This window comes from Rissa tridactyla, chromosome 4 (genome assembly GCF_028500815.1).
Source record: "Rissa tridactyla isolate bRisTri1 chromosome 4, bRisTri1.patW.cur.20221130, whole genome shotgun sequence".
Lineage (NCBI taxonomy): Eukaryota > Metazoa > Chordata > Aves > Charadriiformes > Laridae > Rissa > Rissa tridactyla.
In genome coordinates, this window is record NC_071469.1 from 10,535,229 (window position 1) to 10,558,863 (window position 23,635).

The window sequence follows — 23,635 nt, forward strand, 5'->3', positions numbered from 1 at the left end:
ATTCCACATAAAAAGCCTTAAGATTTTATAAACACCATAATGAAAATACACCACCATCCGTTTTCATGTTCCTTCATCACAGTATCTAATACTGATCTCAAAATCTTTAAACACCTCCATATTATTAGCTATCGAAGAACAGCTATCGGAGTTTTATAAGACATTCTCAAAAGGATGATATCACCTTTCCTTTAATTACCACTAACCTGTTTCCGTATGACCTCTAGCAGCCAATGGTGAGCAAAAAGCCCAGATGGGGGCATATCTATTTCCTAGCTACCCTCCCCTTAAAAGCATTCCTGAAACCTTCTGTGGAGAATAACTAATGCATCTCAAGAATGAAGCTGCCCAGAAAAGCACCACCACACAAAAACTCAGTAGTAGTTACCCACGTTCCTATTTATTCTATGTTCACATAAGTGTTTTCTACTTTTCAACAGCATAAAAAGATATACTCTCTAAGAATAATGGTGAAAGCTATATGCATATACGAGGAAGAGTAAGGCAGAATGTCTGGCACAGCCAATAACAGAATGAGTTGATAGACGTATCAGTCTTTGATCCTACAATGGCATTTCCCTTCCCCAGCCTGGACTTCAGGCGACTGCCTTTGGTGCAATGGCATTCGTTAACCACAGCAATGTCCTCCTTGATCTCTGCCTTTTCTTCCTAGTGTTTAATCACAGAGTTCACCCACCTTTACTTTTGAAAAAAAAAATAAAAAATGCAACAAAACCTTGTTTGTCACGTTGCATTTAACTAAGTTTACTGCTTACATGTTTCCTTGATTTCCTGAAGTACACATGGCCTCTTTCTTCCCCTTTGTTAAAGAAAAAAGGATTAACATGATGAGCTATATCCACCTATTTGAGGCCAAACGTCATTCAAACAATTATAAATACATGATACAAATACTTGATAAGTTCTTGTTGCAGCATAGCCGTAATAAAAATTCTGATGCAAGTCACCTTACTTTCTTCCAGAAAGGCATTTGTTTCATAAACGCCTTAGATTTGAAGATGATTTCATTGCCAAGCAACCCTTGTGTTACTGCCAGAACACTGGGGAAAAGCTTTATTTCAAGAAAAGAAAGAAGAACGTGTCAGTTGATGATGACAGAACTGTTGTAGGTCAAACAGTTAAACTTATTCTGACTCCATGTGTAGCAGGCTTGGGGATTTTTTTTTCTAACTTCTGAGTACACCGTATTGTGTGAGGGCAGCTCTGAGCTAAACAGAAAAAAACAGGCTTATGGTCAGTACAAGTTGTAACTCTCAAGGCTAACAGGAGCGTCCCACTGCATTATGCAATGCCCTTCTAGGACCAACGTTAATTAGCACAGCATTCACCAGGGATCTCAAACATCACACGATCCCCTGAACGGACAAAATCTGCATCTGACACAAGAGTAAACTCATCACAACTAGGGGTGCCTGCAAGAACAGAAACATGCGATCGATGACAACAAAATGGCAGATATAATCCAGTTTTCACAAACAACCACAGGAAGGAAAAGTTGCATTTGCTTTGAGACACAGCAGATTACATTTACAGTTGTTATCTCCAGAATGAGACACGGGCGTTTGCTTACGCAGTGCACTTAGTACCTGCTCAGAGCTTTTGAGAATAGACGCCCTTGTTTACCAGCAGTGATGTCCAAACAATTTCATGGTCTTTCCTCCACTGGACTGAAAAATTTCCAACCCTCCCCATCTGCATTATAAACATCTCAGCACCTTCAAATTCCTGATATTTAAAAAAATGAAGCAAGATACTTTAGTTATAGGAGAAAGATAAAGAAATTACCACTTCGTCAGCAGGCTGTCTAGAGTTCCCTCTGCAGCAAGCTGGAATCCCAGGCTAGCGCTGGGCTCGTGGTCCCACAGGATAAAAACCACACTCCAGTAAATGCATTAATATCACTTTGCAGTTGATATATTTGTCTGTCCTGGACGGAGTACAGCTATAGAAGAGCACAGCCATCTAGGTCAGGGCCAAACTACCAAAATATAGCCAAATAATCTGCCTAAATGAGTCACAATGCACAAATTGTAAAGTAATTCAAAATCTGGTCACACATGATCGTCTGGCTACTTGGACTGCACTTCACTGATGTCTCTGTCAGTGGTCTTTGACAGCTCCTCTGTCTTCCCTCTTCTTTATTACATATCACCAGCACTGGCCAGGACTTGATTTTGTGTTATAGATGAAAAAGTTTCTACCCCCAGAGAGTTTATGGACATATGAATAATTCACTAGCCCTCTTGAAGCTGTTTTTCCCAGAAAGGGATTCTGGTATCTTTGTTTCTACAAATTTTAGCCCTTCTTCACTGAAGTAAGAACAGCAGTACTGCTGAAGCCTGGTCCTTAGTTTCAGAGAAAGAGCTGTGATTGACAGTACCTCTTCAGAGCTGTCTCTCTTCCCTACCTCCCCACATGCTTGGAGAAAGAAGCAAACCAGGTTGGTATTTCCAGCACCAAGATAAATATTTGGGCAGCATTTATTAAGACTAGTAGGACGGTTCCCCATGCTTAGATGTGAAAACATATACTTATGTCATAGAGATCTCTGGGCTTCAAAAATATGACCTCAACAACTACAACAGCTACAGATCATTTTAGTATCTATTCTTAATTCCTAATAACAACAGGCCAGCATGAAAGAGTTGCCTGTTTACTGATGGAATTATACCTGGTTAATACAATGATGTTTTACAAACATAATTTTTCTATTAAAAGTGAGGGAAAAAAAGCCGTGCCTTTGAGACATAAGCAATGCTGCCAAAGCACTAAGAGACAAGAAGTGATACCAGTAAACAACTTTTGTTGTTAACATCCACTCCATTCGCAGAATACATCTTATTTCAGCGATACACTGTTTTTCTTAGAAAAAAGCTTCTACTAGAAGATGTTGCTGTCTACGCTATTTCTAGAACTGTTATCACCCGTCTCTAAACAGTAGGCTGAACATCCACACCAGTCTGAACTTTCCAAGCTCTTCATGGCCTCTGATATTTGCTTTACCTATTATAAAAGGAAGAGGGAGAGAAAAAAAATGAAGTTAAATGGAGCAGCCAGTTCTCAGCTTTTCCCCTCATGACACCCACCAGCCTCCCTGCCTGCAAATCCAGAAAGCGAAGCAGCACCTTACAAACCTCCTACTTGTCAGGATAAACATGCTTAATGGCAGACGGCTTCTCAGCCTCCACCTCCTCCAGGGAAGGCTCTCCTGCCTTCCCCTCATGCTATGGCCAGGTCTCAGCTGCCCGAGATTCCTTATCGGTGCTTTAACTCTTTCTAACCCATCGACCAGGCTAAAATATGAAACCCCTGAAGAATGCCATTCTGCCCAGAATAAATTTCTAACATTTTCCCCTCCACTAGGCTCCCGACAGCGAGGGCACGCGTTATTTATAGAGAGTAATTTCAAGACAATTAGCTGAGTGAACGGAATGATTTCTGAATAGGAGCAGGCAGTGAGACACCAAAAAGCGTACGGTATTTAAACAAACTCTTGGTTAACATTGAACGTGGAGCAGCCCAGAGGAGGTTTGGGCCCGGGTAGTGATGGAGAGGAGGAGGACGAGGAGCTGCCCATCATGACCCGCGTCCGGGACCATCCATCGCCAGACCCTGCGCCGCTCCTCAAGTTTTCCTCCCCGCCAGTTCTCAGACCGGGCCGAGCATCCCGGCGGCTCGGGGGGGCTTGGAGGGCGTTCCGCCACCGGCCCCCGCTGCCGACCGGGGCTCCGCGGGCGGGGTGCAGCCCTGCCCGCTGGGGCGGAGGGGGGAGCACGGCCGCCCCCCCTCCCGCCGCCGCCGCGGGGGAAGAGCTGCGCCAGCGCGGCTGGGCGGTCGCGGCGCCGGCCCTCCCCGCCTTCGCATTCAACTGGTGGGACCCCCCCGCCCGGCACCACCTTCCTCCGCCCGCGGCGGCGGCGGCGCGGCGCGCAGGAGGCGGCGGGACGAGGCCGGCGGCGGGGCGGCGGAGCCCGGGGAGCGGCGGGCGGCCCGGCCCGGCCCGGCCCGGCGGGGCGGGCGCCGCTGGCGGAGGATGCGGGCGGCGGCCCGGCGGCGCGGGCGGCTGCAGGCGGGCGGCGGGCAGCGGCGCGGCGCCTGACCGCGGGGCTCCGCTCCGCTCCCGAGGATGCTGGGGGGGCGATGCCCGGCGACAGGGAGGACGAGATTTGCCAGAAAGCGCTGCAGCTGCTGGCCGAGCTGTGCTCCGTCGGGGCGGTGGAGAACGAGAACTGCCGGGATTTCATCTACTACCTGCGGGACAGAGCCCGGCCCCGCCTCAGCGACTCAGGTACGGCCGCCGCCGTTACAGGGGCGCGGGCGCCGGCGGCCTCCCCCGTCCCCTGGCTGCCGGAGGAGGGTGAACATCCCCAAGCATCCCTCGGAGGCCGCGGGGCGAGGCCTGCCGGCACGGCGGGGGCTGCCCCGGGGTGGGAGCAGCCGGGGAGGGAAGAAGCGGAGGTGGGGGGGGAAAGCTCCCAGGAGCCCGGGGCCGGGGGGGGATTTGCCCCGGTCTGGCCGGGGGGAGGACGCTGGTCCGGGCTGGGCTGGCCGGTGCTGCGGGGTCTCGGTTAGAGGCGTCCAGCGCCCGGCTGCTGGCGGAGCTGCAGCCCCTGGCCGGGCACCTCTCCCCGCCGGAGCCGGCCGCCAGCCGCCCGAGCGCCGGCAGCGCGGGCGGCGGGCAAGGATGGCGGGCAACTTTCTGCCCCGGCTGGCCAGCTGGCCCCGTGCTCGCCTCGGCTCAAGGCCGGCCCTGGAGCGGGTCGGAGCATCCCTGCCCAGCGCTGCCTCCTCCGGAGCTTGCTGCACTGTCACAAGGCGAGGGGACTCTTCTGGTGCTCCTGTGGTCCTCCCCATCACTCCGGGTTTCACTGTAAAGACGGGGGGCGGGGGGGGAATGTTGTAGCTCAGTTTAAAAGCAACACAATGTAACCAAACTTTCCCGTTCTGTACTTCACAAGTTAAAAAAAGACATTTCTTGCATTTCTGTAGCAGATGTGGGGGCTGTAGGTCTGACCAGATATACACCGAGTGGTCTTGTGTCTATGTGTCTGGATTATGGTTGCCTTTTCATACCTTGGCATAACCCTCTGATTTAAAAAACTTTAACTTAAGGAAGATTTTTAATAAGGAAGCTGAGCTCCAGCTGCTCAAAAATGTTGAAAGATTGATGATGTTCTGTACGTCTCTGGCCATAAGAGAAAGGCAAATTGCAATTTGAAGTATGAGTTTATTATATTTATTTTTATACCATCAAGTTGAGTATGCTCAGTATAAGGAGAAATTTAGAGAATTAGAGGAGAAGTTGATAAACGTTTACAGTACTGGAAAGCCTTACTGTTAGATCAGCTGATCGTCACTGCACAGTATTAATCTTTATTTCAAAATAAATTAGTTCATTTACATAGGGCAGTCTAATGACACTCTATTCTTAAATATTTTTCTGCAATTTGGTTAGCCTGAAGTAACACTCGGAGTGCAGCTTACTGACCAATGCTTGGATATGCCAAAAGGCCTGGAGGAAACAAGTAAAACTAAGAAAAAAAACTGGGGGGAGGTGGAGAGGGAAAGATTTGCTGTCACAATAAATGAATAAGAAATTTTCTGTCATTCAGTTCACTTTTATCCAAAGCTATTCGCAGCCATTCTGGATTTTCACTTACTTAAAAATATTCAAATTAAAGTGATTCATGCAATGTTTGATAAGGATTCTTTAAAATTAGGCAAATTTAATTGTTTTGTTCATATAGGCAGATTTAATTGCTTTGTTCATATAAGCAGTAATTTTTGTGACAGACACCTGTGATTTTCTGTAATTTTCATTTACCAAGGGATCAATCACATATTTGTATATCAGGTGATTATTCCAAAAATGTCTACTTAAATCAGTGCTCACTTTGAATACTAAGTTACTTGAAATGCATATGGAGACTTTAACCTCAGCTACTTGGATAACAGCTTTTCAGATTTCTTTCAGAAGCTACTGCTTTTTTCCATCAGCCTCGGGCAAAAAGAGTACCTGGCATCTGTTTGGGAGCATTTTTAAAACGTGGCGCACTCAGTAAAAATTTATCACCTCTACCTAATGCTACAAAAAAAAAAAATTGTATTTATTTCTACCTGTTTTGCTTAAACCATTATTATACAACAGCCTTCTGGTATTGTTGCAAACCTGCTCAATTACAGAGAGCAGCGGTCCCTAACCTCCGCCAGCCAATGTGCAACAACAGTGAGCAATTATGCTGCAGGCACCAGCTTCCTATTGGCCTCAATATTAACATTTTTATTTTTTGCAGCTGCAGCCGGTCTCAGAGGGTCTAGCAGGCAACACGTTATCCATAAGCCCTAACTTGGAAACCACTTCTGTAGGGTAGCAATGTCAGGAATTTATTAATTTACCTTTTTTTATATTTCTTTGATTAAAATACATATATTGTCCCAGTAAACTGGCTGCCCATGAGGTTTGTTTAGCTAATCCTTGGATGTGATGGTATGGGCTGTAAGAAGACAGTGTACATGACCTCCAAAAGGAAGTAATACGATTCACAGTCAAAGGGGAGTATGTTGACCAAATCCAGCTTGATCTACATAGTAAGTTGCATTGACTTAACAATGGTGAAATGGCGTTAAAAAGCCCTGAGAGCTGGTCCATTCGCTTTCCAGCCGCTAGTGGTCTAAACACAGAGCTGTGAAGAAAAGCTGTGCTGAAAGGCCGCGCCTTCTCGGAAGAATTAGGCAAAAGATGAAGGTATAATAGTCATAACATTCCCCCCCTCCCCGTGTGAAGGTGATGCGTGTCAGCCAAATTGAGCAACTTCCTCTTAGGCCAGCCAAAAGAGCTATCTAAAAATGGGTACAACTCTGTGAGAGTTGAGAAAAGCGCAGCTGCTTAGCTTTTGTACAGGAATTAAAGCTTTTCCCCGTGCTTATAGAAGTTTTTCTCCAATAAAGTGACTACTTGCCTAAACCCAACTACATGGTGGATACAGATGCGCTGAGCAGCCAGATCCCTGGAGATCCACTTGTTTCTCGCCTGGCATCTGATGCAGTTGGCTGTGTGGCTCCCCAGTGTCTGAGCGTTTGGTGTGTGACTCAGACCAGGAGGGCAGGAGTGAGGGGGACAGGAGGGGACTGGATGCTTGTGGTATGCACAGCAGCTTTATTTTTCGTGTAATTTGCCCTATTATGGGAAGTACAGCACAGTGCTTAGAGCATAAGTTGAGGGCTAATGAGTTCCAGGTTTAACGTGCTGGTCCGCTGGATTTAAAGGGTGACATGGGTGAGTCACATTTTAAAGGTTTTCAGAAAACGAAAAATGCAAATTAGGCATTTAGTGAAAAATCTTCAATTAGTTCAATAGGAGTTATATGTCAGAGCACCCTTGAAAATCCCAATAGGCATCCTGAAGCATCTAGATACCTTAATAAGCTGGATCTTTTTCCATTCCACTATTCCCTATTTGTAAAATGTTGATAATATTCCTATATCATAGAAGGGGTTTTGGCATAGAAGGGTTTTATGAGGGTAAATTGCTATTAAAAGTCTGAGAATGCCAAGTATGTAATACATTCATAAGGGAGAATCATATGGACCTCTTAGAGATATTCAAGCGAAGACCATGTTAATCATAAGGGTGTTTGAAAACAATCACTCAAGATCCTGTAATTTCACCCCGTGACACCAGATAATGCAAATATTGTAGATGAGGAATGGAAGTTGCTTCACTAGAAGAATTATACCAATGCGTAAAAAAAAGGAAAAAAACCCACCAAAAACCCAACCATGAAGGGAGAAAATCTTAATGGAGAGACATGCCATTAAAACAGGAATTAAGACCAATAAAATCTGCATTTTCTTGTGGACTATTCTTCTAATAGATTTACCTTCCTACCTTTTAACTGAAACCCTTGGTGTGGCAGGAATCAAGCCTGGCAGAAAGGGTGTCTATGTTTTTCTACTTGTGACTTTGGACTTTTTAAAAGATGGAAATTTGGGGGGGGGGGGGCGAGGCGGGAAATCAAGAGGAAGAGTCATGCTTTTGATTTAGGATAGTTTAGTTTTGCAGAGAAGAGAGGAAGAATGACTTCTGGTGGCTGGAGCTAGTGCTCTGTTCTCAGCCCGCGTGGTGGGTGAGTGTGAATGACACCTCCATTGTAGCTGAATTGAGCGCATCAGAGTTGCATTTCAGACATTTCAGAAATCAACCTTAAAGCTTTTGCCAGTAGTTGTTGTAGTTCTTGGGTGTAGGAGATTCTGGGTCTTTTGGGGATTTTTTTTGTTGTGGTGAATCTTTGTTTTTTAAAAAAGAGCTTCCCAGAGATGTCAGCGGTAGCTGCCATTGTTCTTTGTAGAACCTGATGGATTTCTGCATTGCCTTTTGTTGTAGTGTTTTGCCAGCTTTGCAGCAACTTGTGCTGCCTGCATACCTTCCAGTGACTGCTACATATAGCAACAGAGTGCTTAATGCATAGTTATATGTTTGCTGGCATTTGTTGAATATCAGTAAAGTTAAGTTATATAAAGGAAAAGTATAAAAGAGTTGGGTGCCGAGACTGCCTTACACAAAACTTCATCTCCTTAGTGCATTCTACAGATTGAATTTTTCTTCCTTTAGTTAAAAAGTGTGCAAGCCTTTAAAGCTTAGAATAAAAAATTTTAAAAGGTCAGAGGAAGTTGTTATGAACGCAAGGACTGGATAAAAAGGATGCTTACAAAGATAAGGGGCATAAAAAAGTCTAGGCCATTAATCACAATGAATTTTCATTAATGTCATAGTGGAAAAATTAATAGAAAGAAAAAAAGTTTCCTATCCTTTTCTGTTGTGTTGGACTGCGCATCTTGAAGTTAAGCCAGTAAGGTCTTACAACAGTCTTAATTATGTGCTTTAAAATTGACTAATAGATGCTAAACCAGAATATATGCTGAACACTGTGGGTATAGTGATGGCCATTAGACATAAAGTGTGCTACAGGTCATAAGCAAGAGATCAATACTGGACAGTGACAGGAAGTCAGATTTTAGTATTTGATGGAAGTAAAGATAGTTAACAATCGAGAAACTGAAAAAAGTGGCCATGGAAATGTGATGGATGTTAAAGGAACAATATATGAGAAGGTGCACATGGTCTAGCAGTAGAATTTAAGAACCTTATAAATCAGTACTTCATCTTTTAATGTATACTTTAAACTTCAGGAATGAGAAGAGCACAAAGAAACAAAAAGGCCTAATTGGCATAAATGTGCCCTCCCAGCTGACCAGCGGAATGTGAGAGCCACGGTTTTCTGTGGAGAGTAGCATTCCGATAGACTGGTCACACCCTGGGAGGCTAATACTTGCAATTGAATAGTACCCCAGCGAGCTTCCCTTTAATTCAGAACTGAGTTTAAAAACAAAACCTGCCTTCAGAAAGGAGTTTAATTTCTTAAGAGGGCATTTAAAAATTTTTGTAACTCGACTTACTGATTTATCCCCCCTGAACTTCCAGGAACATAACAAGCTGCAGAGTCTTATCAAGATGCTAAATACATCTAGATTTATCTAGATAAATGCAAAAAGAATTGATGGAATTGTAAAGACATGAAGAAGATTAGAGTGGGTAAAATAACTTTCAGTATGTTGTTTTATTTTTAATTTACTCCTCATGAGCCATCGCTTTCCGTATTTTTAATTTTGTTTTCCTTCTGCAAAACGAGAGTGAAATGCTGCCACTCAAGATTGATAGTATTCTATATGTCATGTTAGTACAAAGCTCTTCACAAGACAGAGGACAAGCATGGATCCTATTCACTGACATGATACCGAATGAATGAAGTGCGAGGCCCAAGTTCCTTTGGGTTTCAAGAACAAAAGTACTGTTCCAAGAATTTAAAAAAAAAAATACAGTGCTGTTATGTATTTTATACTAAAACTACGTATTCTTTTTCTCTTTTGAAAAGTCAGAAACAAGTTTGTGGAAGGTAAAAAGAATTACTTCCCGTTGCCTGTATTCTAATATGCTCTGTTTAATTCCCTGTAAACAAATAGACTCTCAGAGATTTTCCTTCATACTGAAGGAGTTTTCTATTGCCTTTTCCTGGGAAATCTGTTTTAAAAAGGTAAACTTTGAAACAAAGTGCAAAAAAGAGCAAGTTATGTTGAAAGAAGAGGGAGTACCTGTGTGCTTAATAACGGCTTGAAGCTGCAATTAAATTAATGTAAATGAAAGTAAAGTAAATTAAAGGAAAGATTTTGCTTTAATATATATCTTCTTCCTAGAATAGGTTTTTGCTCTTTTTACAGGTAATCTAAAGATGTATAGATGTTTAAGTTATAATTTACACTTCCGAACCAGAGCGAAGGAAGACTACAAACATCATTCTTAGAATAAAACTGATCTTGAGGTTTGATCAGGTTGGAGACCAGGGAGGTCATATTAAACACCGTGGAAACATGAAAGGACATATCCCCGCACTGCCGAAATCACTCTACATTTTTCAGTGGTGCAAAGGAGCTTCAGCGTTGTAGCACCTTCCTCTGAACTGAGAAGACAAACGTGAGGAGGTTTTCTGTAGCCCTCTGACCAAGACTCGTGCCACTGTTGTCCTGTGGCTGCTCTTGGATCTTGTGGGAAGGAGACCAAGTTTAACTGTATGAGAAAAAGACGGGAGGAAGGTGGCTTGTAGCCCTTCTTGGCCTCTGCATCTATATTCAGTATAGGTGTGCAAAGCAAGAGCTTTCTGGGGCTTCCATTTCCATTTTGGTTTTACTTCTCAGTTATGTGGGAATTGTACCAAATGTCTGTTGTTTACAGTATGTACTTATGCACTGAAACTGTAACATAGCATTGTGTTATGCTTGTGTTAAATAGGCTGATGCCAACTACACCCCTTCGTATTTAACGAGGTCTATTTACTCCTATACTATATTCAGCGTATATATAAAAATAATATTTATTTACTGAAGTCATAGCAAGCAGATTTGTGAAGTAATCCTAAAAGTTAGACTAGCATACCAATTGAATCAGAAGTCAGTTATGTCTGCAGTCATCCCACAGTTTAGAAAAGTCTCTTCTAAATGTGCGGTGAATGTTAAAGAAAATGGTTATTTTGAATTGTGAGTAACAAAAATATATATATAATTGAAAATAACCTAAAGAGTACTGACAAAAACATCAACCTTTTAAAAATTAGGGTGGCTAAATAGCATACAGTCTGTCTTACACCTGAATTCTCATCTTAAATGCCAGTTTTGCTGATGAAAAACAGCAGGCTAAATTTAGCCCTCGTACATATGACTGTACTTGCCACAAAAACTTTATCGCTGCATTTGTTGTAACTCTTATTTCAATGGGATTTTCACATTCCTCCTAGATAGGGGGGAAAGGGAAAGAATTTGCTAATTATTTTCCTAAGAAATACCCATAAGTGTTCCGCAGGCAACAATTTACATTTGGAGACAAAAAGTTCTGATCACTTAAGTAGAGGTGTTACTGTAAGGGATTTACGGTTCATTAGTTCCTCAAAAAACCCGAACCTGTCTACAATAATGCTGTTTTTCAGTGCTGGTAGAATTCAGAATTGTTACATTTTTGTGTGATCCATACATTTAGTGACCCAAGTACAAATGATCGGCCACACGTCCCCCCCGATAGCTTTCTGGAAATTTCCTTTCCAAACTAATTAGTGAGAGTTTAATTACACTGACAGTTCAGAGTCCTAGAAATGTAAGTCCAAAACAATTGCTGTCATTACAGCAGATCCAGTTAAATTCATTCTTGAGGCTGTGCCATACGACAGCATCTTTGATGTGTGTAGTAAGTAGGGGTTGAATGTAAACTGCAAGTTACGTATTTATGTTTAAAATCACATTTTTAGGTTTTAGTTCTTCCCCCACTGAAAGTAACGATCATTGTTGATTTAGTGCAAAGCCGCACTTAAGAACATTGTATTGTGCATCTTTTACTATATTTTCTCATTAATTTAAGCTCTCCTGTGGCTTTATTTAGACCAAAGAGATAAAGAGAGATTATTTTTGGTCTAAAGCTTTATGCCCTTTTCATATTGGTTACAAAATTTTAGTTCAAGGGACAAGAATTTAGAATAATTAATTACAGATGGAAGGATTTTTCATAGAAATGCTGTCAGTTGCCACTTATAACATCTTTAATTCCTAAAGTTCATCGTCTTACAAGATAAATATTTTTTGCATGTTCCGTAGTACTGTTAAGTAGTGAGTACTTGATCCATTTATTTGGAAAGTACAAAAAAAATTCTGTCACATAAAAGAAAATGTTGTGTATAACAGCTGGTGGTTTGCACATTTGTTACATTAGCTATTGTAATCACACTGAATCTTGTGTGGTTTAAGTTGCTCAATATGTTCAGCTGCATTTTTTTTGGATTGTAGACATTCATTAGCCAAGTAAAATCAGTTTGTCTTCTTTTGGCAGACAAATACGCTACAGGATTTTATCTTGTGTACTTCCTAGGGTTAGTTGGAATTCAGAAATAGAGTGGATGCAGTCGAAACTGGCATACGCGTCTCTATGTCTTCAGCCAATTTACAGTTGATGTGTGTCTACCAAAGATAAACATTGGAAGAGTCCAAGAATATATAATCTGTCAGAAAAAGCTTTTAGATCATTGATGTAAATCCACCATATGAACAAAAAAATTCAGGCACTAATGATTTCGGAGTTGAAACTATCAAAGTGCATCTAAACTAAGAAGCATTAGGAATTGAAGTAGGATCATTCCTTCCAGTGTACTTTCTCACTTTTTTCCCCCCTGGTTCAGTTTTTACACAAAAAAAAAGCCTTCCTGACTTCCCTTGCACATGTTTCCTTAGTTTGCTATGTTTCCCTCAGGAAGTTTTTTCAAAATTTCTTAATTCTATTTTACTGTCTGTGAAACTCACCAAATACTTCCTTTCCCCATGCGATGGACCTTCTTTGTGTGTATACGATTACTATCCAAACACTAAATATTTATCTTTTTTTAATCTCTTCTCGTAAACCGGTCTCCATCATTCCTACCCAGGTTAATTTGTGCCTGGCTTCTCCATTTCTTTGCTAGATTGTGTGTGTATATACCTGTGTTTCAGATATTTTTTCACCTGAGTGTTCCCACTCCGTTTCTCAAGCAGCATCTCATTTTATTTACTGACCATATTTCTGGTACTTTTAATTCGTCTGTGTTTTAATTCCCAGACATCAACAGTATGGTTTATTTTCTCCTCACATTTAGTGTAATTTCAGAATGTAGTTGTATTGCTGTTTAATCAATCGATATATGATGTTTGACCCTCTTACACACAGATTCTCTCATTGGGCATCTGGCCACAGCTATAGGAAGTTCTGTTTAGAGTTGTCTTTTAAAACTTTCTACATACTTTGTAATTGCAAGAGGTTCATGCCTATAAACTTAATGGTTTCTCTAATACATATTAAGATATTACAGAAGGTGTTTCTCACATCTATCAAATTATATAAATACAACATGGAATTCAGTAAGAATTATCCTACTATAATATATAGAAAGGAACGTACAATGCTAATTAGAAAATTATCAATGAGACCAAGTGTCTTATGATCTTCTGTTTCCATTTGTGGCAGATGTTTTACCCATTTAAAAGAGAAGTTTCTTTATTATTTTTTTTTTCACCTGGAGAAGTTTAATGGATAAAACTAATGCCTAGTTATTCTATCTTTTTTTGGGAAGCCTACCATAAATAGGGTGATCTCAATGTTCATTACGCTAAAGTCTCTCTGTACAGCATAAAGGAAGGGAGTGTTTCCTGCGTGGCTACAGGGAAATAAAGCAGGTATTGAGCTGGTTGCCGCTGAGTGCTATTCTATTCCCCATAGTAGGGCTGATGTAGGATACGTAGCAGTGGCATTATGGCAATTCTTACCTGCTGAAAAGAGCTTTTAGGTCCATTAGCAACCAAATACAATAGAATACAGATCTGGTATTGCTTAAAAAAATACGGAAAGCTCTCAACAGAGAATTCTCTTATCAGTACTATTTTTTGAAGTTTTACCAATCTGCTTGGGGTAATATAAGACACAAATCGAAACTAATAGCTCCAATTTTGTTTAATTCTATGATTATCCTCTCTTCTGAAGTAGATCAAGCCATCAGGAAAGGTTCCTATTTCTGCAGATGCCACTAAGGCAACCATGGTAACAGAAGTATAACTTAAACTTTTTCCTCTTTTTTTAATTTATTTGATAAATATTCATCATGATTACTGATTCAAAACAAAAATTTTCTCCACCCAAGTCAACGACTGTGAGATAAATCATCATGTTTCATGACAAAAATGAGTCTTGGACAGGAACACAGAGACCAGAAATTAGGCTTAGATGGTAAACAGAAAGGCGAGGGGTTGACCTATTTTTTGTGTTTGATTTGTTTGTTCTAAATTTATAGCTGTTCTGCAAAGAAAGAGAGGTGAAACCTCCCGGTGCAGCAGGCATGAGCAGGAAGCCTGTCGCTTGTGCTGCTCAGGAGATGCAGAACAGGCAGCCAAGCCTCTGAAGAGAGAGACATCACTCGTGTTCCTAAGGACCAAAGAGCACCGAGCAGATTTGCTGTCACTTGGAAATTAGATCTGACTGAATTGAAGCCTGGGATTTTGAGGACCTGGCTACAGGGACATAGTAGATAGGAAAAGTTGTGGATATGCCTTGCCTTGTTGTAAGAAGTTACAGTTCTATTTTTTATTACAGTAAAATTTGCCTTTTTTTTCTGGATTTAAAAGCCTTTTGAGCTTCTTTGGGGACTTCACTGTAGAAAGAGATGAAAGTAGATCTGTCTAAATGCTTTGGGGGTCTTGGGGTTCCATCAGATGCTCATTGCTTTTTTTTTTTTTTTTTTGAGGGTTCGTAATTTGGTAAGCCTGCCTGAGAAAGCATGATTTGTCACTGACAGTAGGGCTGTGGCTAGGCGGGAAAGAGAAAGCTTGGCCATCATGGCTTCAGCTGGTAAGGAAAACCCATCACCTGGGCTCTTTCCTATGCAGCAGCACCACCGTTCCTGCCAGCTGCTGTTAACTGCAGAGGGTGTAACATTTTTATATCTGCTCTCATTCTCAAGTTAATGTCTTGTCCCTGCCTACCTTATTCATTCTCTACCTGTCTCTTGTTCTGTTGTCGTTACGTTATAAAGAGTGATTTGGCTAGTCAAGATGATTTCTTTCATACCGCGGCTATGAGCCAGTGACGACAAAATAGCTAAAAGCAGCGCCCAAAATAGCAGTGCACAGGTATAGGTTTGCCAGAGCGATTTGATAGTAATTACTGTATCTGTCCTTCTGTGGTGTAGCGTTACAAGTGAGACCCAGCACTGTGAGCAAAAACTGCTCTTTCTTCCTTTACTCTATTTTTCTTCCTTCTTTTATGTTTTTCTTGGGAGCTGGAAACCAGAACAAATAATAGCAACAGAACCAGCAACACCTTCAGCCACCTCAACTTTTTTTCCTTCCCAAATTGAGGGGAAGCAATTTTTCACCTTCATGAACATCTAAAATTCGATCTCGGGATTCGCTTCTCATTCTGAAGGCTCTGTGCACCAAGAGAAGAAGGAACAGAAAATTTGTTAAAATGGAAGTCTTGGGATTTGACATTTTCAGTGGTTTGGCTGGTTTACCTCCTTTTTTCTGTACCTCTCTTATGAGGAAGATTTCCAGTGGTAATTGTTGCCATGGCACTAAGTAGGACGAGGTGTCTACTCCAATCTTAAAACTATGTTTATGGTCGTTTTGTGAAAAATTATCTCTTCTGACAAGTCAGGCTTGTTTGCGCAGAATTAATACAGCACCATTTCTCTTATTCCACAGTGAAGAGAGGCTCTTAAGGTCATTCCCCATGTGTCAAGGCAAATGTGAGCTTCAGCAGTGCTGGAAAAACCTTAGAATTAGCTCTGGCCTTCCACTCCCTCGTTAGCTGTTCAAATGAACAACCGCTTCACGCCCTGCCGAGCAGCTGATTGGCCTTGGAGGGAAGAAGCATCTGAAGCAGTATTAATGTTTCATTCAAAATCATGAGAGCCAGGGAGGAGGGGAGGGGAATTAGGGAATTCAAAACCCCAAATCAGTACTGCTTTTTATTTCACCAGGCCCTTTTCTCTTGAGCAGCATCCCTAATTGTCTCCCACACTGTATTTCTTTTCAGGACAGTCTTGCTGACTTTGTGAGACGTTTTTGCCAAGGGTAAACTTAACAGTGTACAGAAATGAGTTCAGCCCTCTCTCGTCCCTTTGCTTTTCTCTCCCATTCTCCATTTCTTCTCACCCCCCCTGTTAACAGTATTTGGTATGATGTATGCTGTATAAGAGATGGAGGGGCAAAGAAGCTCTGCAGTCCCTCCATCCTCTGCTATTTTCCCTTTGCAAATCATCACTGCTGCACCAAGACCTAAGATGTTTACCATGTAAAAATCCCTTTTTATTTTCTCACTAAGCAAAGCAGATCAGAAAGCTGTAAAATTAGTGCCTTAAAAGGAGCAAACTTGATATAAAAAACCAATCAGTAAAGGAGTGTAGTAGAACGCAGGACAGCCAGAACAGCAGCTGCATCTGGGAAATACACAAGTCCATGGAATCCAACAGTATAAAGTGTCCAAAGTTCTAAAAGAGTAGCAATTCTTGCTTTTTTGTAGCAGTTTAAACCATGGTTGGCAGCCATTCCAGAGTATTCATTGCTATCATAACATCATTGATGTTAAAAGAAACATCACCTCAAAGTGGTGGTGTGGTTTAACCCCATCTGGCAGCCAAGCACCACGCAGCCGCTCGCTCACTCCCCTCATGGCAGGATGGGGAAGAAAATCAGAAGGGTAAAAATGAGAAAACTCATGGGTTGAGATAAAGACAGTTCAACAGGTAAAGCAAAAGCTGCGCACGTAAGCAAAGCAAAACAAGGAGTTCATTCACTACTTCCCATGGGCAGGCAGGTGTTCAGCCATCTCCAGGAAAGCAGGGCTCCATCACTCATAACCGTTACTTGGGAGGACAAACGCTGTAACTCCGAATGTCCCCCTTTCTTTCTTGCCCAGCTTCATGTACTGAGCATGAAGTCATATGGCATGGAGTATCCCTGTGGTCAGTTGGGGTCAGCTGTCCCGGCTGTATCCCCTCCCAATTTGTTGTGCCCTCCCAGCCTGCTCTCTGGCGGGGCTGTGTGAGGAGCAGGAAAGGCCTTCACTGCTTAGCAACAACTAAAAACACCAGTGCGCTACCAACACTATCCCCATCCCAAATCCAAAACACAGCACTGCACCAGCTGCTAGCAAAATAGTCAATTCTATCCCAGATGAAACCATGACAAGTGGGTATTCACATAAGAGCTTGGACTCATTGTAAATAGTATAGCACATGCCAGGGTCATTAAGTCTGGAAATGTTGCTAATAAATAGTATATTTTTCTTAAGACAGGAGTAGCAAAAATGTTAGATACATAAGTGTTGCATAACTAACCCTTGATTAACAAGGAACGACCCCTTTTACAATGGTTCAAGCACTACTGTCCCCAGTAAATGACAGCAAATAAGTGCTACGTCCTTGAATATTTCCAAGATAAATATTAATGTTAAGTTTTAAAACCCAAATGTTGCTTTTCTTTTACCTATTAGATAGCCTTTGGAAAAAAAGAAGGGAACAAAAGCAAGGTTTTACAGAGTATTTCCTGACTCAGCAATTGAACGAAAGGAATGATGCTGACATGCTTGGTTCAAGATGAAAGGAGGACTTAGGCCCAGCTAAGGAGGACTATGTACATACCAAACGGCATAGATGTATGGCTGTAAATCCTGCCAATCAAATATACTCTACAATATCTTAATACAAACTTGTTTGATTCAGGGATGTTGTTTAGAGACAGTAGCGTGGCTTAGTTGACTGGAAGAGATTACTAGTTGGGGACTGAAAACTCAGGCTCTTTTCTTAACTGTGGGACACGCGGGGTGTCATCTTGGGGAAATCTCTCAGTGCTGCTATTCCCCTGCCCTTTCGGTTGACTTTTCAGTACTGATATGTGCAGTTAAACTTCCAGCTAATCCCTTGTCTGTAATCAGCAGAGAAAGCAGGGCATGTCTCAAGTGTGATGTCAGAAAAGCACTGTGCAGAAAACTGCCTAAAAAGCAGCCACAAGAAAACATTAGGCCCAGGGACTTAGGTGGAAAGTAGTCCTCCTGAATATGGCGCGCTCTGTTTTCATAGTGAACAGGCATCAAGAGCCTGTGCTTTGTTGGGGCCTCTCAGCGCTTTACTCTCATAAATAATAAACAGAATATATTTTCCTCCTGTGTAGGTTAGCAAATAGAAATGTGCCTCTGTTATCAGCAAGGAAGCCATAATTGAGAGGCAGAGATTTCATGGAATTCACATTCAAATGGGAATAAATAAAAGCATAAGGAGGATTTCAAAACCTCTATTTCTGCGCTGGGCTTAATCTGAATGTTTAGCTGTGGAATTTATTCACGATATCTGTTTGCAAGCTTGGATTTATGTTTTCAGACCTAAATCCCACCCCACACTCTCGCCTGCATCTGACTGTGCAACAGTACTAACAGGGTAACTTTTAGTGATCTTTCGCATTTTGCTGGTTACTGGCTCTTTATATATAAGAGTTTCAAACATTTACTTTCATGGCCTGGGTTGGATTGCAAATGCACATCTCAGCATGACACCATTTCAAACCGAAACTGCAAGGGCTACTATAAAGGTAATCCTGTTCCCATTATTGCAGCAGAAACGCACAATACAAAGTATGTTTCTCGGAGGGAGGGGCGTTGTTAACATGTTCCCATTCTCCAGTTTGCCCCATACACACACACGCATACACAAGTTTGGGATTAAAGAGTATATTTTTACAGACTCAATTTACTTGTTATTAAAGATATATATTTGTCTATTAATTTGTCATATGCATCAACACACATGTTTTGCTCATGTGTAAGAAACTTATAAACAAACCACGCACCCTGTGCGTGCAAGTCCTCCAGAGAAATTGTTTCCTGGTGCCGTAACTCTACTCAGCAGCCTGCTAACAGCCCCACTTTCACAAGTCTGGAAGTTTGGAACATGCAGCTTTTTGGAGTGCACGGTCCTTTTCCCTTCTTTTTCCTTTTTGTCAGTTTTTTCTTAAGTGAACATAACCTTACCCTTGCAAGTGAAATGTTTTCTGTTTTCTTAATGTTTGTATTTCAGTCATTCAAAAACTATTCTCTTTTCTTACATTCATCTGGTTTTCTCTAATTTTAGGGCAAAACTTAATCCTGCTCTAAGTCAGATTTCAAAAGCTGCTAAACCAGAGCCACTAAATCTGACCTCATGACATCTGTAGTACTACTTTCACTCAAAATAATCTTGGAGAATAAAACTTTCAAAGAAACGTACGTGAGTGGAACGACTCATACCCCACTGAAACTGAGTGGGAATTTGATATATAAGCCCTTCATGTATTTCTGAAAATCCGAGCCTTATAATTTACAGTTGCATAAAATAAGAAATGACTGTTTCTATTCAAAATCCTTATCCCAGTATTACAATGATCCATTTTGAATGGTCTCATCTCATTTATTCCATTTTGTGTTACTTGAAAAATAAATGTATGCTATAAAAAGAAATTAAGAAATTCTTCCTTAAAAATACAAGAATGTGATCAATTTTCCCCTCAGTGCTATGCACTGTCAGCAAAAGTTAGAAATTCACAGTGTGAAAAGTAATCTTCGCTAACATAGTGAGGCAAATACAGGTTGTTAAATGTCAACCCAAGGGTGGGAATAGTGTTAATTTAACGGAAATAGGATCACGGAGATTTCTTGAGAGAAGGATACACACAAGCACCTGATTCTAAAGAGAAGATTTAAAATAATGTCAACGTAATATGGTTTTATGTCTATTTTTACATAATATAGTCAAACTATTGGAAGTGTGTTTTATTTAGTTTTAAATATCATTTTCTTTGTTTATTTTTGGGGACCACGTGAGACCAGGATAAGTAGTGGAAACTGGTGGAAACTGCCTTATCTACCTAGGCATGTTGGATGACAAATAAAAAAGTCCCGAGTGTTCAAAAAAATTATCCTAAAATCATTCAGCTGAAGAAGCTGAAAAATTAGCAAATCCAGTCAGCACATTCCAGTTAGCAAGGGAAGTGGGTTGTAGCTGTCTCTGGGGAGCTGAGAAGAAACCCACATTACTATTTTTAGAGACCAGAAGATGGCAAAACGGTGGCTAGAAATTTACCCTCAGTTTACTCTATTATGTATGTTTGGTTTTCCCTTAGAAGTAGGACAATTCTCGGAGTTCTTCAAAACCCAAGGAATTCCCCAGATCTGAGAGCAATCCAGCTGAGCAATTCTTGGGGGAGGAGAGAAGACATGAAAGCTGTGGCTCAGTGTTTCCACACTGTTTTCTTAAGTATCCCACTGCTGTGGTGTTATGGTTTCTGGGAACAAGGGGCTGCTGCCAACATTTTCTTCTTTAGAGTCTCATTGTAATTCTGAGAGGGAGTTGTTCTCCCCTTGGAAGATGCCTGAGGAAGAGCAGCCTCAAGTCTGCAAGAAGAATGTTGCAAAGTTGATGGTCCCTTCTCTACATCCCATTTCTTTATGTACACCCACCTGCAGACACGAGCGTGTAACATGGAAGGTACAGCAGTGATTATAATTGAAGTAGTCTTAAAAAAAACTGTGCCGTATACCACGATTATAATTTCTCTCTCTGGTAAGGTTGTTTATCCTCTTTTTCTTATTTATTGCTTGAGTGAACCTAATTCATTTGAAGTTATGTTTTGGTAGAAGTAAGATACTGTGCAACTGGTGGTATTTCACTGCAGAAGAACCCCTGAAGGGATTTGTAATCCCCTGGTACTAACATCATCTAATAGTGAGCCAAATTGAATAATAAGCTCAGTGCTACGAACACAGCTTCATATTCAGCCTCATTCTGTTCTAGTTAGCATTGCCTAGTAATTAATTATTATTCCGTATTTATGCTATCAATGACATCCAGAGGCTGGCCTAAACACGCTCGAGCCGCTGGCAGCAGCAGCAATATATATCCATGCGGATATTTTGTTCTCTCTCTATAAATGTGTGCTGTAGACTGTCTCTTAGAAGATTTGTCAGTAAGTCTTCCCTGTAGCTAAACACGACAAGACAGTACAAGCTGGACATCAGTCAAAGACGCACAGTGACACATAGCTTACTAATTACTATTAATGTTTACAGGATTTGGAATGCCCTAATTGATTTTGGCACTGAAAATGCAGTCTGTTAAATTGCTTGTCACCTTTGTTTCATCCTAGGTCTCATTGAGAATCTCATATGGAATTAACTGTAATTGCTATACTGTATTTATTCTAAAGTGCACAATACATTGCTATTTTGTTGTTGGGATCTCAAAATTGGGGAGTTAAGTGCTTACAGAAATACAATTCAAAATAAGGGGATCTTTGTGGTGAGGGTGATATTTTTTCCAGAGTGGAAAAATACAAAGATTTTAACATAGTTCATGTTCCAAACTCATAGTCCTCCTGTACTTAAAATCTCACTAACTTCAGGGTGACTAACTTACGTTACCAATTCACGTGGCCCAATGAGAGCAGTCTGATTCGCTGCACACCGTTCTGGTTAAAGGACTGAATGTCCCCGCGGTGCTGCTTGTGAAGCAGCGGTGAGGCGTGTGCCAACGGCCAGCTGAAGGCACGCATCAGGCAAGCCTCCTGACCGCAGGAGGACCCCGCGTCCACATTGCCCAACTGGAGTCTGGCTTCAGCCTTGGTTCCAGCAGGAGGAAAACTACTTCAGACACAGCCACCAGTGGTGTGTCTCACTGAAGTGAGTACCGCTGGGCTCCAAGTACAGATACAAGGCAAATCTGCCCCCAAAAGAATCCTTCTCCCTCCCCCGCCAATGCTAAATCACCAATGTGGGCATGTTATTTAGGAAGACTAGGGCTAAGGATGCCAAAACAAATTGTTGTGCCATCTGTAAGATGGGGCAATTGTTTTCTGCATATAGAACTGTACGGTAACTCTTGAAAGGGATATATTTCCTCCACATATTCTAGGTTACAAGGTGGAAGAAGCACTGAATTGCTCACATGAATTCATCTGCCAGTTTAGCCTGGCAGTAATTTCTATTTAAACAGCCAAAGCTCCAGAATTAACACGGACTCTCTAGAAAGCTCAATAAAAGAAAGAGCTTTGCCAAGAAGCAGTCTAGGACAGTAAAAACGTGAAGCCCTTCCTGTAGATAAAGGACAGGAATCTGTGAAATTTTCCTTCACGGGAATGGAGAGCTACATTGTCTCTTGATGCCACTCAGGGTTTGGATGTTGAAGCACAGGTCTGATTTTCAAGTTTAGACTGACAGCACCTGCTCTTTTCATTTCATAGTGGATTGTTCAAGGAACAGCTATTCATGTTTCCTTGCTGTCCTTGTGAAAGCAAAGGATGCTCTTCAGTTCCTCATATTAAGAAACCAGCTGTTCTAATTTTTCTGTAGAAAATAATTTCAGGAGATAAGATACAGATCTAGCTAAACTAACTTAATTAAAGAAAATGCAAATCCAGTAGAATGAGCGTGTAGATTCTACTTGCTGCAAGCACAAAGTCTCTCCAAGAGTCTGGGTATGACAAATAATGACAATAATTGTACATCTAAAACACCAGAAATATCTCCTCTCAGAATGCAGGATGAAAATAGAGACTATTTGATTGGAAATTGTTTTACCTACTGCAAGAGGAAAGACAAGCCATGGGCTGATTTCCAGCACATTCAAACTATTTTAGAGCTCACTTTTAATCAAATTAATTATTTCGCTATTCTCCATTCAATTAATTATCAGTTTTATATAATATGTAAAATGGTGTTTTGATAATAAAAGATTACTGCAGAGTTTGCTTTAGAAGAAAGCACGGCAAGATTGAAATCTGCAGAATTCGAAGTTTAAAGAGGCTATTAACTTTGATAGCAATTACGTGTACATGTATATACCACAAGAAGATGGGAAGACTACTGCAAATCTTTACCGTAGGAATCTTTTAGGATTGTACATAAATACCGTTGCTTGGATTTTCTGCTTAGATCTTCCAACACTGTTACATTTATCAAAACCTATGTTTCATGTTTTTATTACAGCTGTTGAGCGTAATTGCTTTTTGTGGTATTTCAGGCTTCTGGGATCCACTCTGAAAAAAAAAATTCTTTTGTTTTACAACCTAAGAATTGATGCTTAGCAATCCCTTTATGCTGCAGAGTATGTGACACGGCTTTTCTGCACCACTTTCTTTCTGCAGAAGTCTGTTCCTGGTGTCAGTTGGTACTTTACATGTGGTGGCAATATGCCTGCTGTCTCCCAGAAAGCAGGTGGATTTGGAGAGACGACAGCTTTCTCAGAACTCCATTATTTAACTAACTCATTTATAACTAGATTATTTGAAAAAGGCATACCATCTGTTCAGTGGTCAAAATCTTGCTTGTGTGCTCAGCAATGCTTAGCACACCCTTCTATTTAGAAGGATGCATCCCTTCTAGACTGCATCCCTTCTATTTAGCTGCAGGCTGCTTCACTAGAAGCAACTGGAAAGTTGCTACACTCAAAATTAGAAGTTAGAAGGTCCAGGTTCC

The 23,635-nt window shown here is 41.4% G+C and overlaps 1 protein-coding gene across 3 annotated transcripts in view; it reads left to right on the top strand.

Moving 5' to 3' along the window:
* Positions 1-4,154: 4,154 nt before the first annotated feature.
* Positions 4,155-23,635, top strand: part of SYT9 (synaptotagmin 9) — a 68,753-nt gene continuing 49,272 nt past the window's right edge. For all 3 annotated transcript variants that reach the window (XM_054198236.1, XM_054198237.1, XM_054198238.1), the window contains exon 1: positions 4,155-4,309. In XM_054198236.1, coding sequence (XP_054054211.1) covers positions 4,162-4,309 — 148 coding nt within the window. In that variant the 5' untranslated portion in view covers positions 4,155-4,161. The remainder of the gene's footprint in view (positions 4,310-23,635) is intronic.